This window comes from Panthera leo, chromosome B4, assembly GCF_018350215.1.
Source record: "Panthera leo isolate Ple1 chromosome B4, P.leo_Ple1_pat1.1, whole genome shotgun sequence".
NCBI lineage: Eukaryota > Metazoa > Chordata > Mammalia > Carnivora > Felidae > Panthera > Panthera leo.
The window spans coordinates 44,989,535-45,007,805 of NC_056685.1; the positions used below are offsets into that span (position 1 = coordinate 44,989,535).

At 38.2% G+C, this 18,271-nt stretch overlaps 2 protein-coding genes across 2 annotated transcripts; both read right to left on the minus strand.

Moving 5' to 3' along the window:
* Nucleotides 1-8,868: 8,868 nt before the first annotated feature.
* Nucleotides 8,869-9,806, minus strand: LOC122223778 (taste receptor type 2 member 42-like). Its single transcript, XM_042944695.1, is given in 2 exon segments — nt 8,869-9,518; nt 9,521-9,806. Coding segments are annotated over 2 exon segments (936 nt in total).
* A 6,489-nt stretch (nt 9,807-16,295) lies between these two features.
* Nucleotides 16,296-17,264, minus strand: LOC122223784 (taste receptor type 2 member 42-like). The gene has a single exon (XM_042944698.1). The coding sequence runs from the start codon at nt 17,262-17,264 to the stop codon at nt 16,296-16,298; it is 969 nt and encodes a 322-aa protein (XP_042800632.1).
* Between the last annotated feature and the right edge of the window lie 1,007 nt (nt 17,265-18,271).

Consider the following 18,271-nt stretch of genomic DNA (forward strand, 5'->3'; position numbering starts at 1 on the left):
TGCTGTTTATGGTTTTTATCTTTTGAGAGAATACTTAATTATGGTTACAAAGTAGAATGCAAATGTTAACAGCTTTGATAATGGAAAAGTACAGTTTTCAAGTAGGGTTGTTGAAGGGGGAGGGGAAAGTGTATGGAATGGTAATGATATCCTTATAAAGTGGGAAGTTCAGAGATACAGTCTGTTGTTGATGTGGAAAAGAAGCATTTGATTATTTAAAGGGTACAGGGCACAAAGAGTATGCCATAAAGTTGCTAAAGTCGTAATATAACTATTTTTAAGAGGGAGGAGAGTAGGAGAGAACAGCTTGAATTCAGTAAGAAATGACTAAAGATAGGTAGAATGTCTCAAAAAGAAAAACTGAGAGTACGGGATGTGTTTGAATATAAAGACAAGAGATACTTAGTTTTTCAGAGTCTGGGGATGGATTAGTGATCTGCAGAGTTTTTAAAAATTAAGGAAACAAACGTGCCTGGGTGGCTCAGTCGGTTGAGCATCTGACTTCGGCTCAGGTCATAAGCTCAAGGCGTGCGAGTTTGAGCCCTGCATTGGGCTCTGTGCTGACAGCTCAGAGCCTGGAGCCTGCTTCAGATTCTGTGTCTCTCTCTTTACCCCTCCCCTGTTTCTGCTCTGTCTCTTTCTCAAAAATAAACAATAAAAAAATTAAGGAAACAAATTTATTATGAAACAGGACAATTCAAAGTTTTTCAAGAACTACACTGCATACTTCCAAATTATGAATAATACTAGTCCTATAAAGTCAGTCATAATTATATAAATGCTGAATACTAATACAACAAGAAATGATTGTGTAACATTGTGGGGATTGGAGAGGAGACAGGTATGTGTAATGGGGAAGAATCAGTCAAGATCTAATGTAGAGAAGTCAATAAATCAGTATATAGACATTCAGAAAAAACAATAATAAACATAAGAAGTGGTTGTCTCGAGAAAAAAATCAGAGATAAGTAGAGAAAAGATAGAGGATTGCTGTCTTTCACTACCAGTGTAACAGTACTTTGGTTTTTCTTAACTGTATATATATTTCCTTGATTAAAAATTAATTTAGGGAGACCCGAGTGGCTCAGTCAGTTGAGCATTGGACTCTTGATTTCAGCTCAGGTCATGATCCCAGGTTTGTGAGATCGAGCTCCGAGTCAGGCTTCGTGCTGAGTATGGAGCCTGCTTAGAATTCTCTGTCTCTCTTTCTCTCTCTCTCTCTCTCTCAAAAAATAATTTAAGTTTTATTTTTAGAAGTTCCCCCCCAGGCAATTGAAAAGTACAGCATTGGTTAAGAGCCACCATAGTGAAATGGAATTGAGTTTTTAAATCAGGCCGATCATTGTTAAAATACAAACTTCATTTTGTGGTCTTAGGTGAGTCCATTAATCTGCCTAAAACCCAATTTCCTCAACTATAAATGAATAAAAATACCTACTTTAAAAAATCAGTCTGAGAATTGAAGATAAGCCTGCCTTAGTGCTTGATGCATACACAAACCGTATCTGTTCCAACAGAAGATCTCATTAACATGTGAATGAAACTTAAAACTCACAGAATACCGATTGTTTTCCAGTAGAGCTTTTCAAGCCTGAAGGAAGTCCATAAGGTGCTGACCTTGGGGGTATGGGGCAGATCCTCCAGAAGGATTTTAGGTGAGATAAAAGGGACCATTGTTTGCAGAGGTCAAGGTTTAAACTGTTTGCTGTTTTGTGTTCCACTAATTGTGTCCCACCAACAAGTATACTCTAGGGTTGGTAAAATAAGTGTTCCCTTAAGCACCAGGTCTGGCTTTGGGAAATTGTATTTCCTACTCTTTATTCCTTGTCTCTAAGCTGTTGGGTCATGTCCTTCTCTTACTACTTTACTTTTTTCTGCCTTCTCTATTTTTTTTCTTTTTTTTTTTTTTGTCTTGTCTTTTTTCTTTTCTTTTTGCCTGTTGTTGATGTCACTGTTTTAATTTAGTTTTTCCCAGATTCCCCTGACTATATTAAGTTAATTTCTTTTACTCCATCCAAAGGCTGTGTTAACATCAACTTACGCCATTTTCATAGGCTGCCTCATTTTTGCCTAATTGTGCATTAGTTATCAGATGTGGATTTTTGTTTTTAAATATCCAAGAGACCGGTTTCTACAATCTCTAACCTTGGTTATTACATATTGCCCTAAGAGTGCAGGAACTAAAACATTTTAATCTAAAACATCAGAAATGTAATTTGATCAATGAAGTCTGCCAAGGGACTTACCCATGGTGAGCGTCACTATTCCCTGGATGTACTCGTGTCTTCGTACCAAAGAATGGCTACCATTAGTCCTGGTACAGTGAGGTACAGGGATGCTCCATTCAGGTGGCTACATGAACATGTGCCTTCTTCAACCTTTTTTCTTCAGATCAGCCTTTTGTTACACTAAAGAAACCACGGCACTTAGCACTTACTATATCATATCCTCCGGCTATACTGGAAACTGTGAGGGAAGATACTGTATCCTATCCAGTTTTACAGCCTGTATAGTATCAGCAAATATAAAGTAGGAACCGAGTGAAGGCTCCATGACTTACCCTTTATTCTTCACAATTGCTCTTACACCCAGTCCCTATTTTTCTTCCAACATTTATAACTTACTGAAGTTTCCCAGGGGAGAAAACACGATTTTTGCCCTGACTAAACCACTTATTATTCTAATGTGCAAATAGTTTTATTCCTTTTAGCATCCTTCTAGGCAACATCCATGAAGCCAGAAACATTCATTGCTCTGTCCCTTACCTATAGCATTGCCTAATGCAAAGTACATCCAGGCATAGTTGAATAAATGCCAAATTAGTTGGGGTTTTTTCCCACACATGGTCATCAATGAAGGAAATAAAGATATTTGCCCCTGATAATAAAGTGATTCACTTCATTGCCCATAAATTGAGCTCTTTCAGGCCACCATGAATATTGATTGGTCCAAGGATCCTGCAAGCATGGAGAAGCAAAGAGGTGGCATAGTTCTCACCAAAAAAGAAAAAAACGTTTATGAAGTGTAAATGATAAAAATGCTGGGGGATGAGGACTGTGTTATATTTTAACTATAAAAGGGAAATGTGATCATAGAATATAATATAACTTAAAAGGGAACAAGAAGTTAATATAACTTTAGTTGAGAGCAAAAATACTTGTGATTGCTTGGCTAAAAGGGCATATCATTATTGCCAGCATTTTTAATTTGATTGAGTTTTTACTACCAGGAACTGTGCAGTTATTTACATACAGGGTCTCCATAATTCTCATGTATACCCTATGAGGAAGACCTTTTTATCATCATTTTTCAGATAAGGAAACTGGGATTTAAAGAGGCTAAGTAATTTCCCAAGGTCATAGTAATTGGCCAAACCACAGTTTATCTCTAAAGATACTTTTGATGAGAGATTCAATTTTTTATGATGTATAAGTAATTCTGAATAATCCTGTTTCTTAAATTTTCAAACAAAAGTAATTCCTGGGTAATAGTTGGCAATATCTTTTTTTTTTTTCTTTAGTGTAATTATTGAGGGCTTTATGTATGAGAATATAAGCATTTGATATAATTTGATATTAAGTCCAGTATTTTATACTGTCTGCTGCCTGAAGTCATTTGGCCTGTTTGTAGGGAAGGGGATGAAGGGAGACAGAGAAAAAGACATTACCCCTAGAATGGAAACACTTTCCCCTTAAGGTGTAGAGATCAGCTAATCATGAATTTTGAAACTGTCCATCACTGCTTTGGGGAGGCCTAACTAAATTTTCTGTTAAAAGTCTTACAATCCTATTCTAATGGGGACTTTTCCTGGTAGAGCATGAATAGATTTGATAGAGTCAAAAAGAAAATGGGACTTACACGTGGAGACATCAAGGGGCAGGAATGAAAGTTTAGGCATACAGGAACAAAAGGAGAGGGGATGGAAAATGCCAGAAACTGAGCCTGGAAAGTAGTCTGAAGAATAGACTTGGAAGGTTTCGAGCAAGTGAACCAAGAAAGGAATCCCTGCAATAAATAGAATTTCAACAGGTTTCAGTTGAGTCACATAAATCTGCTTGGATTACCATGAGTGTGGGAATTTCATTACAATTTTAATAAGAAATCTTTAATAACCTACTGCCCAGCAAGATTACCACCAGAACAAGTCATGAATCTTTACAGCTAAAGTCCACTTCTCCTCACCTCTCCTCCACACAAATACCAATCTCAGTCATGCTCTTGGAACAATCAAAAGGCCAAGGACATTACTGAGTGCCTACAACAAATGATAAGGAACTATGGAATCCTTAGTAGTTTTAGCTGCAGTACATCTGAGGCCAGGCAATCCTACCAGTTCCTATCCTAATTAGGGATCTGCCGCATACATTAGGAAATTTTGCCCATCTTTATGGCTTTCCAATACTGTGGATTTATTCACAGGAAGGTAGTGGAGGGCATCCATGAACAAAGAAGAATGAAAGTTGTTCATATACTGGGTGAAATAGATTCAGTATACCTTTTCATAGGAACCAAAGTGAGGAAAAATAAATTATCACAACCAAAGGTAAAAGTTGCTAATGAAATAGTGTGCTTCAAATGTCTGCTCTGAAATCATAGAGAGTGGGGCCAACAAATAAATAAAAAGAGGTTTAATTTGAAAAAGGAGATTTTTTTTTTAAGAAACTATCTTAGTTTGCCAATTAATAAAAAGAAAACTTTGAAAGCATTTCAAACTGAAGTCAAAGAGGACTATAATTAATAGGAGGCCTTAAAATTCAGAGGTCAAGTTAGATCTATATAAAAGGAAAAAGAAGTTATTTTTTAAACTGTCTCATTTAAACATGGTGCCAAGGAATAGAGGTACCAGTGCCTTTGTGTTATAAAGCTGCATGGATGTTGGTGTTTCCCAAAAGTGCTAAAATTGAAAATAGCCCAAGGGTGCCTAGGTGGCTCAGTTGGTTAAGCGTCTGACTTTGGCTCATGTCATGATCTCATGGTTTGTGGGTTCAAGCCCCACGTCGGGCTCTGTGCTGACAGCTCGGGGCCTGGAGCCTGCTTCGGATTCTGTGTCTCCCTCTCTTTCTGCCCCTTTCCTGCTTGTACTCTGTCTCTCTCTCTCAAAAATAAACATTTTTAAAAAAGAAAGAAAATAGCCCATCTGTCACCTGTGATTTTTTTCCTACAAATAACCTCCGTCAATAACTTTCTTTCTCAATTGTTCAAACCAATCATCTGATCAATTTTTTAAATGAAGATTTATCCTGAGAGCCGTCCAGCATATGGCATCGATTCCTACAAAAAGCATTAACCAATGTCGCAGGTGAGTGGAGTGTGAAATTATGGGTTTTGCACATGGCCCCCTTGTTTCCGTACCTCAGTTAAGGAAGTCCCTGGTTCAGAGCACACGAAGTTCAATCCAGAACAGCAGACAAAATACCTAAACCATCAGAAAGTCGACAATGTCACCTTTGAATCCGTATTGATCCATGCATATTTCCATTGGTACCTTTTCTTTTAGTAAATTTCAAGACCATATGGCTCGAAATTAAACTATCTTAGCTTGGGCAAGGCTCCAGGCCAAGCTCTACACCAAGGGCAAGGGCTCAAGCAAAAGCCTCTTTTGGCATTGAAAACAAGTTATTTGCAACTCTCCTGGTCTCAGGTGTGGGCAAACTGAAAAAAATAAATAAATAAAACTTAGTACATTAAGACTATAAAGAGTTTCTTTAAGGGGTACCTGGCTGGCTCAGTCAGTAGAGCATGTGACTCTTGATCTTGAGGCCATGAGTTCAAGTCCCATGTTGGGTGTAGAGATTACTTTATTTTTTTTTAATTTTTTTTTTAACGTTTATTTATTTTTGAGACAGAGAGAGACAGAGCATGAATGGGGGAGGGTCAGAGAGAGAGGGAGACACAGAATCCGAAACAGGCTCCAGGCTCTGAGAGGTCAGCACAGAGCCTGATGCAGGGCTCGAACTCACGGACTGCGAGATCACGACCTGAGCTGAAGTCGGATGCTTAACCGACTGAGTCACCCATGCGCCCCTGTAGAGATTACTTTAAAAAAATTCTTTAAAAAAAAAAGTTCCTTTTGGAGGGAAGTGATAACAAGAAAGCAATGGCAATCACTGGGAACAATAACTTGGTCCCAGAATAAGATACAGTTCTCTCCTGATTGCATGGGACTAGCTATAGATGTGATAGGTGTAGCTTTTCTTGGATCATGACTAGAGTCTCTAACACAGGCTCTTGTTACAGGAAGGGGGAACCATAGGCCTCAATCTCAAATTATCTTTTTAATAGGGAAAATGCAATACATCAGTAGCCACTAACCAGTCTACAGCACAGGTCTCACATTTTAATAGTCATTTTCTGTGCTGCTTATTGTCGGGAATAGGTTCCTGCTTATAGCTTCATCCCCCCAACATTACTACATGAGAAGTGAAGACATAGTCCCTGTGAGACATTTACTGCTAAATCCCACTCGTAATGGTTGTTTAAATCATTTTCATCTTGGTCATTAAAGTTGACTGATACCAGAGTGTAAATCTAAAAACGAAAACTAAATATGCTTGTTTTCTAATAAGCGCAAAGTAATCTAACTTTCCTATTGAACAGGATGCATTCTAAAGCAAATTATCCTCAATATCTGAATCTAAATATAACCAGTATTAGAATTTCCCCCTTCCTTGAGCAAGATAATCCCAGGGACAATCATTAGGAAATGTCTTCTCTTTCCATTTTATAGAGATTTGGTTGACACACAGCACTGTATAATCTTAAACTGTGCGCCATAATAACTTGACTTACAATTATTGCAAAATAATTACCACAATAAGTTCAGTTAAAATCCACTATCTCGGGGCGCCTGGGTGGCGCAGTCGGTTAAGCATCCGACTTCAGCCAGGTCACGATCTCGCGGTCCGTGAGTTCGAGCCCCGCGTCAGGCTCTGGGCTGATGGCTCGGAGCCTGGGGCCTGTTTCCGATTCTGTGTCTCCCTCTCTCTCTGCCCCTCCCCCGTTCATGCTCTGTCTCTCTCTGTCCCAAAAATAAATAAAAAACGTTGAAAAAAAAAATTAAAAAAAAAAAATCCACTATCTCACGTAGATCCCCCCAAAAAAGTACTTTTCCTTGTGATGAGAACTTTTATGGTTTTTTTTGTTGTTTTTTTTTTTTTTTGAGAGAGACACAGTGAGGGTGGGGGAGGGGCAGAGAGAGACGGAGACAGAATCTGAAGCAGGCTCCAGGCTCTGAGCTGCCAGCGCAGAGCCTGACGTGGGGCTTGAACTCACAGACCGTGAGATCATGACCTGAGCCGAAGTTGGACGCCCAACTGACTGAGCCACCCGGGTGCCCCAATGTTGAGAACTTTTAGGATCCACTCTCAGCAACTTTCAAGAACTTTCAGGATCCACTGTGATAGCATACCATACAGCAGTGTTAATCATAGTTCCCATGTTATACATTACATCCCTAGTATGTATTTTTCTTATAACTGGAAGTTTGTACCTTTTGGTCACCATCTAATTCCCCCACCCCCCACCCAGGAAATTTCTTATATAGTGTCCAACATAATGAGTGAAGTTGAAAAATATAAATCTTTAGGTGGCCTGGCTGGCTCAGCCTGTAGAGCATGAGACCCTTGATCTCAGGGTTGTAAGTTTGAGCCCCATGTTGGGTGTAGAGATTACTTAATAAATCTTTTAAAACTATATTTTAAAAAATCTAAATCTTTATGTGGGTCTTATGTGCATGGGTCCTAATCATCATGGTTACATCAGATGGTTCCTGGAGTAAGACACAAAACCCTTATGGTTTTTATATTCTTCCCAGCATCAGACCTGACCTACTGCTCCATCAAAATTGACTTATAACCCACATGTATTCAACATTGATTATCTAATTTGTTTTTGTTTTTTGTTTGCTTCTGCAATTGAAACAATGACAGCCATTTAAAACCCTACAAAGATCTCTTCATTGTTGATAGTTTTAAAACATGTTTAAAATTATAATCTCTAAAAATTACTATATATCAAACTTATATTCACAATTTCCATATCATTAGCAAGCACAATTTTGCCACCTGCTGACCTTAAGATTATATACATTTTCAAGTACTTTGATTTCATTTATTTTAGGAGAAAAGTCAACCTAGCACTACATATATACACACACGTTTAAATTTTATACAAATACACAATATTCCCTTGTAAACTTTCCCTTCTTATCCCTGGCAAGTGAGTTGGTTGTGTTTGTCCTCTTTGACAAGATACACAAATGTTCATGTAATCAATCCTCACACGCAGACACACACCCCACACAAACTCAGTGTCTAAGTGCGTAAAGTAGACATAAAAGCATTATTCTACACTTAGGGATAATTATTCAATTTCTTTTTATAGATTAAGTCAATTTTTTTGTCTTATTCAACAAATGTAGTGTCTATTCTAGCTTGGATTCATAGTGACAGTCTGTTCCTTTGTTTTAAAAGTTATGTCTTTGTTATGGGACCGTGCTTCCGGCATTTTTATTCCTTTCTTTTTAACTTAGTATTGTACAAATATTCCACCTCATTCAACTTGGAGAGGATTTTCTTTTCTAAATAATCATTTTTTCTCACATATGAATTTAATAAATATCTGCTAGCATGTGTAACATTAATACATGTTGCATTATAAATTTTATATTCATACTGACTCAAGTATTTTCTTGTTACCAGCAAGTTTTACAATGACAATCATGTTTGCTTATTAAGTTTATAGGTCATTCTAGGGAAAGTCTGTGATGTTTAATAGTATCTAAAAAGCATCCAGCGAGAAAAACAAAAGTTAAAATGGATCTTCAATGTTCATCATTAATTCTCTTGGGTTATAGAAAATTCTGGAAATCTATGAAGCTAAAGGTTTCACCATTTTCAGGTGGCAATTGAGATGCCACAGTAGTCCTAAAGCAGTTTGTCTCAGCTTGCTGTTTCCAAAAATGAGGATCAATGAGTGGCCTGAAGGAAAAAAAGCCGATGTCAACGTGACCACCAAATTGGCATGATGTTTCTTCAGTAAAAGGATAATCCAACCTGTTAACTGGATGGAAAAAAAATGAACCGTGGAGAGGAGGAGGAAAGATATCACCATTTTCATGGCCCTTCTATGGGCCTCTGTGCTGAAGTCCCTCGAGCTGGAGTTCAGTTGCACGTTCCTGGTATGTCTCATCAAGGAGAGAAATAAAAGGAGCAGTGAGGTCAGGGACAGAAGGAAGGGGATTAAGTAGATGAAACTGAGAATAACCAAGCTGTTAAGATACACAGTTTTACTTACATCTAGGGGCCGAGTTGAGTTTCTTTCATAGTTGTGGTAGATGGTAGCCCAGAGATCAGAAAATCCAACTAATAATTTGTAGTTGAAAACCAGTAAGAATAAAGACCCCAGAGGAAGCACAAGGAGCACCCTGCTAATTCTTTGCCTCAGCCAGGTGAAATAGCGGTGGGAGAAATTGGCTATCCTAAAGAAATAGAAAACACTCAAGCAGGTGGCAAACCAGTAGCTAGGTGATTGGTCACTGTCCAACAGATACTAACAGCGGTAGCTAGTTTCTCAATGTTATATAGATGTGGCCAAAACACCATTACAAGCGAATCGAATAGTATCATCCAAAGAAGAATGATTCTGGAGACAGCCAGGCTGGTGAGGATGCAGTCAGCTGGCGAGAGCTTTCGATGCTTCACCCAGTCAATGCAGTTGACGAGTACGATGAAACCATTCCCCAACATTCCAATCATGAATGCTCCTACTGCTGCTGTCAGAAAGGTATTTTCGATTCCAGATGGCATTTCTGTAGAAAGAATCCAGGAAGCTAGCCCTATGTTTCACTGATTGTTGTTGTTGTTGTTGTTGTTCTGTCAAACGTTGGAGGGTAAAGTCCACTTTGATACTTTTCACTTTGATATTAAAAATGCTCAGATACTATCTCACTGATCTTCACGAAAGATCTTTCTCTTTGGTTCCAGCTGTAAGTCTGAGCTTTACACAAGGAGATCCGGTCTCACAGACCTAAATGAAAAACTTTAATGTAACTTCTAATCAGCTACTGATTTCCAAATTAAACAGTAAATGTTCCCACTCATCACTGGCACTGACAGCAGTGTTCCGCTTGTGAGGACATCTGGAAGAATAAAGTCAAATATGGGAACATGCAAATACGAGGCGATTTCTTTACACTGATTTGCACTTTCCTTTCTTTTATTTTTTTAATGTTTATTTTTGAGAGAGAGAGAGAGAGAGAGAGAGCATGAGCAAAGGAGGGAGAGTAGAGAGAGAGGGAGGCACAGAATCCAAAACTGGCTCCAGGCGTTGCTGCTATCGGCACAGAGCCTGACACGGGGCTCGAACTCACAAACCATGAGATCATGACCAGAACCGAAATCGGATGCTTAACTGATTGAGCCACCCAGCCGCCCCTGTGCTTTCCTTTTCAATGGAAAATACCATTTGGGCGGCACATGGGTGGCACAGTCAGCAAAGCGTTGGACTCTTGATCTCGGTCCAGATCATGATCTATGGTTTGTGAGATTGAGCCCAGCATGGGGCTCTGTGCTGACAGTGTGGAGGCTGCTTGGGATTCTCTAAATAAATAAATAAATAAATAAGAAAATACAACTTGGATTCAGGTTGCTTAATTTTAATAGAATTCTCAGGCACTATTCATTAAATCCATTTGATAAAACCCATCATATTTCAGATACTAGTATAGATGTGGTAAGCGTAATAAAGAGAAGTAACGTCAAGGAGCTCACAGGGTATGAGGAAAAGCAACGTCAAATAAACTGTTACCATTGAATGTGACAGAAGTTTGACCAAAATGTAACTTGCCACACAGAGAAGGGTGCTACAAAATCTACAGCCAAAAGTTCTGGTTTCACCAGGATAGTGATGACTGGATGGGATCTTGAAACTTTTTAGGATTTCCTGAAGAAATAGACACAAAGGGAAATGATCTTCCAGAAGGGTATAAAACCATATGCAAAGGTACCAATATCAGACCTATTTGAGCTGTTACTCTGAATTTTTTGAGCTTTCTTCTCAATCAGTTACTGCCTATTTGATTCTGAATAAGCTCTTGTCAACTGAGAGGGAAAAAATAGTAAGAAAAAAATAGAGTAGAAAAAAAATGGAGGAGTGGGGAGTGGGAAGGGGTTCTTTTCATTTATCCTGCTTTTGGTAAAATCTTTTGTCTCATAAAAAATTCAGTTACAGTAAAATTTATTTTAGTTTGGTTTTGGTTTCAACAAACAGGTAACTTTAATACAACCGTCTTTCAACCTCGACCGCAAGGTTCTCTCTCCTATTGAGAGAACTTTAGGTGTACGTACATGTGTTATATTAATAATTAATATATGTTAATGTCTGTGAGCCAACCCCAAGGAATCTTACTTAATTGTCTAGGATATATTGTTGGCACCCATTGAGAACTCCTCCATACATGGTTTAAAGTACCTTCTGAACCCAGGCAAAAATCTTTGTACCTGAAAGCTGCAAATCTATGAAGATTCTCCAGGAATGAGACAGGAATTTTGCCCCCTAGCCCTCTGACAATGCATTCCCCATTCAGCCAATTTTGACTCTGGTTAAAACTACCTGTTTTGTGTTGGCCTCAGACTGTCAATAGTGATGCTCTACATTACCAATGCCTGAACACTCAAAGGCCACGCCAGAAGTCACGGGGCACCAAAGGGAGCACTGACCTGGTGTTCTGCTTTTATGCACATTGAGAGTGGGGGCCTAGGATTTTACAGGCACCAAAAACGTAATGTCAGGCATGTAGACTAGGTGACCTTAGCTACCAAGTACCTCTACGATCACATTAAGCTCCAGGACAGAAGGGACTATTTTGTTGTCCACCAATGTGGACAGGGAGGGGCTGGCAAACAGTAAACCCTCAATAGCTATTGGTTAAATGAATGAATACTAACTTAGTTGGTAATCCTATTGGGAGCAGAGAAAAAGAAACCAATGAATGAGACTCAACTGTGCAAACAAGTATAAGAACAAGAAACGAAAGCAACTCTTTAAAATTGGAGAAAGTTCTATGACATATGTATGAATTCACACACAATTTCTGTACTAACCTGGAAATAACTGACACTGCTCTCCAGCCTTTCTGGTTGAAAGCCAGAAGTCATACAGAATCATAAAAGCTTGCAGGTGTAGCACCCAGGAGGTGGGGACTTTTTTACTTTTCTTCATGAAAAAGAAGTACTTCCAGGCAAGGGAGTTGGAGATGGTTAGAGAATTCTATATTTTGTTTTTTAATTTTAATTTTCTAATCTTTAATTTTTAGAGAGAGAGAAAGCATGCACGAGCTGGAGAGAGAGACAGGAAGAGAGAAAGAGAGAGAGAGATAGAGAGAATCCCAAGCAGCCTCCATGCTGAGCAGACATAAGGCTCAGTCACATGACCCTGGGATCATGACCTGAGCTGAAATCAAGAGTCGGACACTCAACCAGCTGAGCCACCCAGGTGTCCCCAAAACTCTGTATTTTGTGTCAGGAAACCAAGAAGGCCCTAGAGATCACTGATATTTCCAGATCTATCTTAAAATAGAAGTTGTTATACTTGATAAAGAAAAAGTATTATTGCATGTATAAACATAAGGTATATTATTACAAAATGCTTGGGCAGATAATTAATTAAACTTATGTGTATGATACAGTGACAATCCCAAATAGTCTGAACTTCCAATGATGACTGATTTAAATCCGAAAACGTATGAACACTTATGTTATAGTCATCAGTTGAAAGAGAGACAATTCTTCTAAGCAATTGTGAGAAAATACATTCGGAAGTCTATGTTGGCCTATTTCAAACAAAATGCTGACTTCTTGAGTGATAGGGAGTGATACTTATACAGTGATGAACTAACACTTATGTGGGTTTAAATAAAGATGGTTCAACTGAATATTTTATGAGGTCCTATCATTAATACCACCTTGGGGGGGCGGGGCTTGAGTTCTTCCTGTTTCCTCCCCGTGTCTGTGACATCTCCAGTGAAAAAATATACCTGAGCTTTCTGTTGGATTCTTTCTGTTGCCTTTCCCTCCCCAAGCCCGCATGTTTAGATCTCCTGACAGTCTCAGAGAAGCGGGCAACAAATGTTGCCCTGTGATGCTCTCTCCCATCCTATCAATAGCAAGCTTTTCCATTTATTTGCAAACACAGAAGTAGCTTCCTAGTTCTTTTTGAATTGCAGTGAGGAACTTTCATGCACTGAACTTGATAGTCACTGCATTAAAGTACTGGCCTTTGTGGGGTTTTTGTTTGTTTGTTTGGGTTTGGTTTTGTTTTGTTTTTAAGTAAAAGAGAACTTCAGTGTTTCTTTGGCTGGACCCTAGTTGAAGAAGCAATTAGCTGGGGCAAGGGCCACCGCCTAAAGGGACGGAGATTTCATCTTTCACAAATGGAGACTATTTGCCCAGCTTAATCACTGCTTACATGAACAACCTTTCATGTTTCATCGTAGATTTTTGTTTCACTTAGCATATTCTTTTAGTTTTCAAAACTGAAGGCCATGGGTCTTTTCCCCTCAAAGTCCTTAGGGGCAAAACATCCTCACTGGCTCTTTCTCATGACAAACCTAAGACAGGGCCAGTCTAACTGATACCAACCTCCACACTGGCAAACCTGTCTCATGCTCAAAATAAGAATGATTGGGTATTTCCACCGTCTTCTGAGGCTGCGTTAATATTGATGGAAAAAAAATAAAAAATAAAATTTGAAAAGCTGTAGTCTATAAGTGTACAAGGAGACAAAAGACAAGTTTGCCTGTATGTGTTTTTCAAATTCCTCAAACTTTTCAAATCAATTTGTTCTTGTGAAGATTGGTCTTAAGGTCCTGAATAGGATATGGAGTTACTCTAGGCAACATATCTGGTGTCTCAAATGACAGAATTGGGAAGACCCTGCAATGATGCGCATGTCCCTTAAAGGCATCCCTGGCTCAGAGGAGATGGGGTTTAATCAAGATCTTATGAGGAGAAGCCACCTACTGGCAGATAGCAGACAAACCACCAGAGACCTTGAGGAAATTTGCATGCCTTTCTCAGAGATCAGTAGAGGTATGGGTTTCTATATGGCACATTCATCACCAGGGTTCATGAAAACTGTCTTGCTGTGCTTGATTTACGTCTTATCAGTTGCCTCCAGTAGTCACCCTGAGGATCAGAGATACTACCATTTCAGCAGTAGAAACAAGTTATTTGTTCCTCTTCCATAAATCACCTGGTAGACAAATGGAAAGAACCAATCATTACACCAGAATCTTTAACTGAACATTTATTTGGTGGGGGATAGGAATAGTTAACAAGAAATCGGTGACAATCTCCATCTTTCCCCAACACTTTGGTCCCAGGGTAGGATACAATTATGGATATTTCTTCTCTGGGTGGATGACACTGGCCATGCCTGTGTTGGGAGTGGCTCTTCTTGGATTGTGGCTCAGCTGCTGTTGAGTCCCCCACGACATCTCTTGTTATGGGGAAAGTAGAGATGCCGGGCTCAATCAAACTCGAATACAGTCTACAGTACGTCAGTTGCAATGACCCCAGCCTATGACCTTGTCTTCTTTTACTAGTCCTTTGCTTTGTCAAGACTAGAGCACTATTCCTTATAGTTCCATCTCCCTAACTTTGTTGCATGAGTGTTGACTCACTCCAAGTTAAACATTCACTCACTTATCCCTAAGGCCTACTTCTTAGAAAGAAGAGCTGCTAAAAAATTAGCTCAATCATTTTATCTTGCGTACCAAAGAAAAGTTTCATAATGCTAAAAATTAAACAATGTGCTTGGTTACCATCTTATAAATAGTGCAAGATTATGTCTAAGTCATTTCTATGAAAGGCTATCTAAAACAAAGGCTATCTACCCAGCCTGATTTGCATATCCGCTTTTACCAAGGCCAGATAATTACAGTGATAATCGGACAAAATATTAGTTAAGGGCCAAATAAATAAATCTTCTTTTGTAAAATGTAAATTACTTAGGAAAAATGGTAAAATATGTCTTATGATTAAAACCGTTATCCACATCGTTATTGTTATCAATACACAGAAGCACCACACAGCCTAGACGTGTTAGAGGTTTAGTTTTCTAAATACAGCAAGGGAGGACAGGGAGAAATGTTCATAATTCTAACACCATTCCAGGTCCAGGGAGCAGCCCTAGAACAATGTCCGTACCTACAGGTCCGTCAAGACTAATTTACAACCCACGTATTTATCATCATTTAGTTACAACTTTTTGTTTCTTTAATGCAATCTAAAGAATACATCGAAAGTAAACCCTTAGGGTTTACTAAGAAAGTAAACCCTAAGAAACCCTAAGTAAATTCTTCATTTTTTAAAAAAGTGTATTTATTTTGAGAGAAAGGGGTGCAGGAGAGGCAGAGAGAGAGAGAGAGAGAGAGGGAGAGAGAATCCCAAGCAGGCTCCACAGCCAGCGTGGTGCCCGATGGGGACTCCATCTTAGGCTGTGAGATCATGACCTGAGCCTAAACCAAGAGTCAGACACTTGACTGACTGAGTCGCCCACACGACCCAAGAATTCTTCATTTTTAAAGAATTCCATTATATATAGCTGCATAGCATCTGTATAATATTAAAATCTACAACATCATGTTCAAAATGTTATAGTAAACTTTTCTACCCTTAACTTTATTTAGAATTTGTCGTTACTGTATCTAAATTTAGGTTATGATAGTCAAAATACCACTTTCAAATTAAGATTAGCATTATAAGCATGTGTTTCTAGTTTATTTTGTTTTGCACTATGAATATTATTTTCAAATAACTCATTCCCATGTTATCAATAAGACTTCTAATGACAATGAAAAGCTTTTTCATTTAAAAAAAATTAAGCCTTTACCCTATGAGGTCATGTTTTTCCCATCTCTGACTTTAGTTGCTCAATTAACTTTTCTATCACCATTTTATAGATCATCTACCTAGTGAATAGTAATTTATCTTGATTTCTAAAATACGACATGCTTCTGACATGTAATATGAATTACAATTACATAAATCTTTTGCATATAAAATTAAATAATTTTGAAAGCCTATTTGCGATTTTTAAATATTGGTAACCACTGTGTTAAACAAAACTGAATACTTTAAAAATTATATTGGCTGACCATGGGTCAATTATCATCAAAAGTAACTTTTTCTAGGGAAAATTTCATTAATGTTTGACAATACTTAAAGGAACCCTGTAGGGGGAAAAAAAAGAGAAGTGAAATTGATCCTCAAAGACTCCTCATTAAGTCTTTATCTTTAGAAAGACCCTGGAACGTCTATCTGTAAAGACGAAACTGTTTTTTCTCTTTTCAAGGTGCTTTTAAGATGCCGCAGTACCTTCAAGGCTGTCTGTCTCAGTTTGCTGTTTCCCAGAATCAAAATTAATGAGTGGCCTGAGGGAAAGACATATATGGCCAACATGATAAACTTTGTGAACTTGTTGTTCCAAAATATGAAAAGCATCCAGTTTGTCAATTGGATGGAAAAAAAATGAACTGTGAAGAGGAGGAGGAAAGACATAACCATTTTAATGGCCCCCTTATGGGCCTGTGTGCTAGGGTCCCTGGAGCCCATGAAGTTGAGCTGCAAATTTCTGATGTGTCTTACCAAGGACAGAAACAATAGGACCAGTGAGATCAGGGACAGAACAATAGGAATGGTATAGGAAAAACTAAGAAGAATCAGGGTTTTAATATAAAGTCTTTTACTGTCATTTATATGTAATGTCAGATTACTTTCATCCATCACATAGACGTTTAAGAAGAAATCATTCAATGATTCTAGCACCAGGAAGTCAAACAGCAGAAAGGGCAAAGAAAGGACAAGAATGGCAAGAACCACTCTGTTCGTTCTCCACTTCAGCCAGAGGAAGAAAGAGTGGGAGAAGTGAGCTATTTTAAGGAGGTAGAAAATGCTCAGGCAGGTGGTAAACCAGGTAGTCCAGTGATTAGTTATTCTCCAAAGCAAAGTAATAAGTTTTGCTGATTTCCAAGTGGAATAGAAAGGCGGAGATAGTGTCATTACAAATGATTGCCACAATGACACCAGCAGCTGAGTGATTCGGGAGAGAGCCAAGCAGGTGAGGATGAAGTCAACAAAAGAGATTTTTTGGTTCTTGATCCATTCAGAGCAGTTCACCAGTCCAACGAACACATTCCCCGACATTCCAATTATGAATTCTGCTGTTGACAGCGTAAGAAAGATTTTATCCAGTCCGGCTAACATTTCCGCAGGAAAAAATCCAAATTTCTAACGTCGTGTCTCATTAGCAAATTTGTAATCAAACTGTCTCAGCACAGCATCCATTTCTGATAGTTACCTTCACCGTTGCGATTCCAGTGTTAACCAGAACCTCCTGCTGTTGGATACAGTCTCATATATATACGTATATGGAAATTTCTCTGCTTTATTGTAATGCCGATCTTAATCCAGAACCATCTGCTAAGGGGTAGCATCCCATATACTTTCATGAAGATGGTTTTATTTATTTGAAAGAGCTACTCATTTCCAAACCAAACCGTTTGTGTTTCTATTTATAGTTGGCAAGGATTCAAATTTTCCACTTGAGGTAATGATCCAAAGGTTGAAGTCAAATTCGTTAGCATGCAAATATGGGCCAGATTCTTTTTCGCTGATTTGTGAAAAAAATTTACCTCACCTGAAATACTATGCCATTTAGATCCAAATATTTTCGTTGTTTTTCATAGAAAGTTTTGAAATAATCTAATAATCTAAATCTAAGTAAACTGTCCTAAAATTTAGTTATAATTCAATGAATATATCTTGAGTATCTGCTATGTGTCAGAGTCATTTCCAAAAGTAATATACTTTGCTACAAAAAAAAAAAAAAGCATTAGGAGATCCAGAAAATAGTGAAAACACAGAAAGAAATAATAAGAAGTAAGAATAAAATGTAATGTGAACACAAAAAAGGTAACTATAAACATTACTGCTGGGGAAAGAGAAAAAAAGTGGTATTTTCCTCAGATTTTATAGATAATTGGGATTTCAGGAGAGAACTAAGTTATATTTTGTACTGATCAAACAAAATACAAAAAGACGGCAAAACCCAAATTACTTTTCTGAAATTAAAGTCTTCTCACTGATAATTTACTGTAATTACAATGTTCTTCAGGTACCTCTGAGTAACATGTCTTCTGAGTAGTTAAACATATTCCCCAGTTTTGCTCTTTATTTTTGTACTTGTTCTATTTGTTTTGGCCAGAGATATA

Excerpts from the sequence above, each read along its gene's own strand:
- LOC122223784 (XM_042944698.1), bottom strand. The coding sequence starts at position 17,264 with ATGTTAGCCGGACTGGATAAAATCTTTCTTACGCTGTCAACAGCAGAA.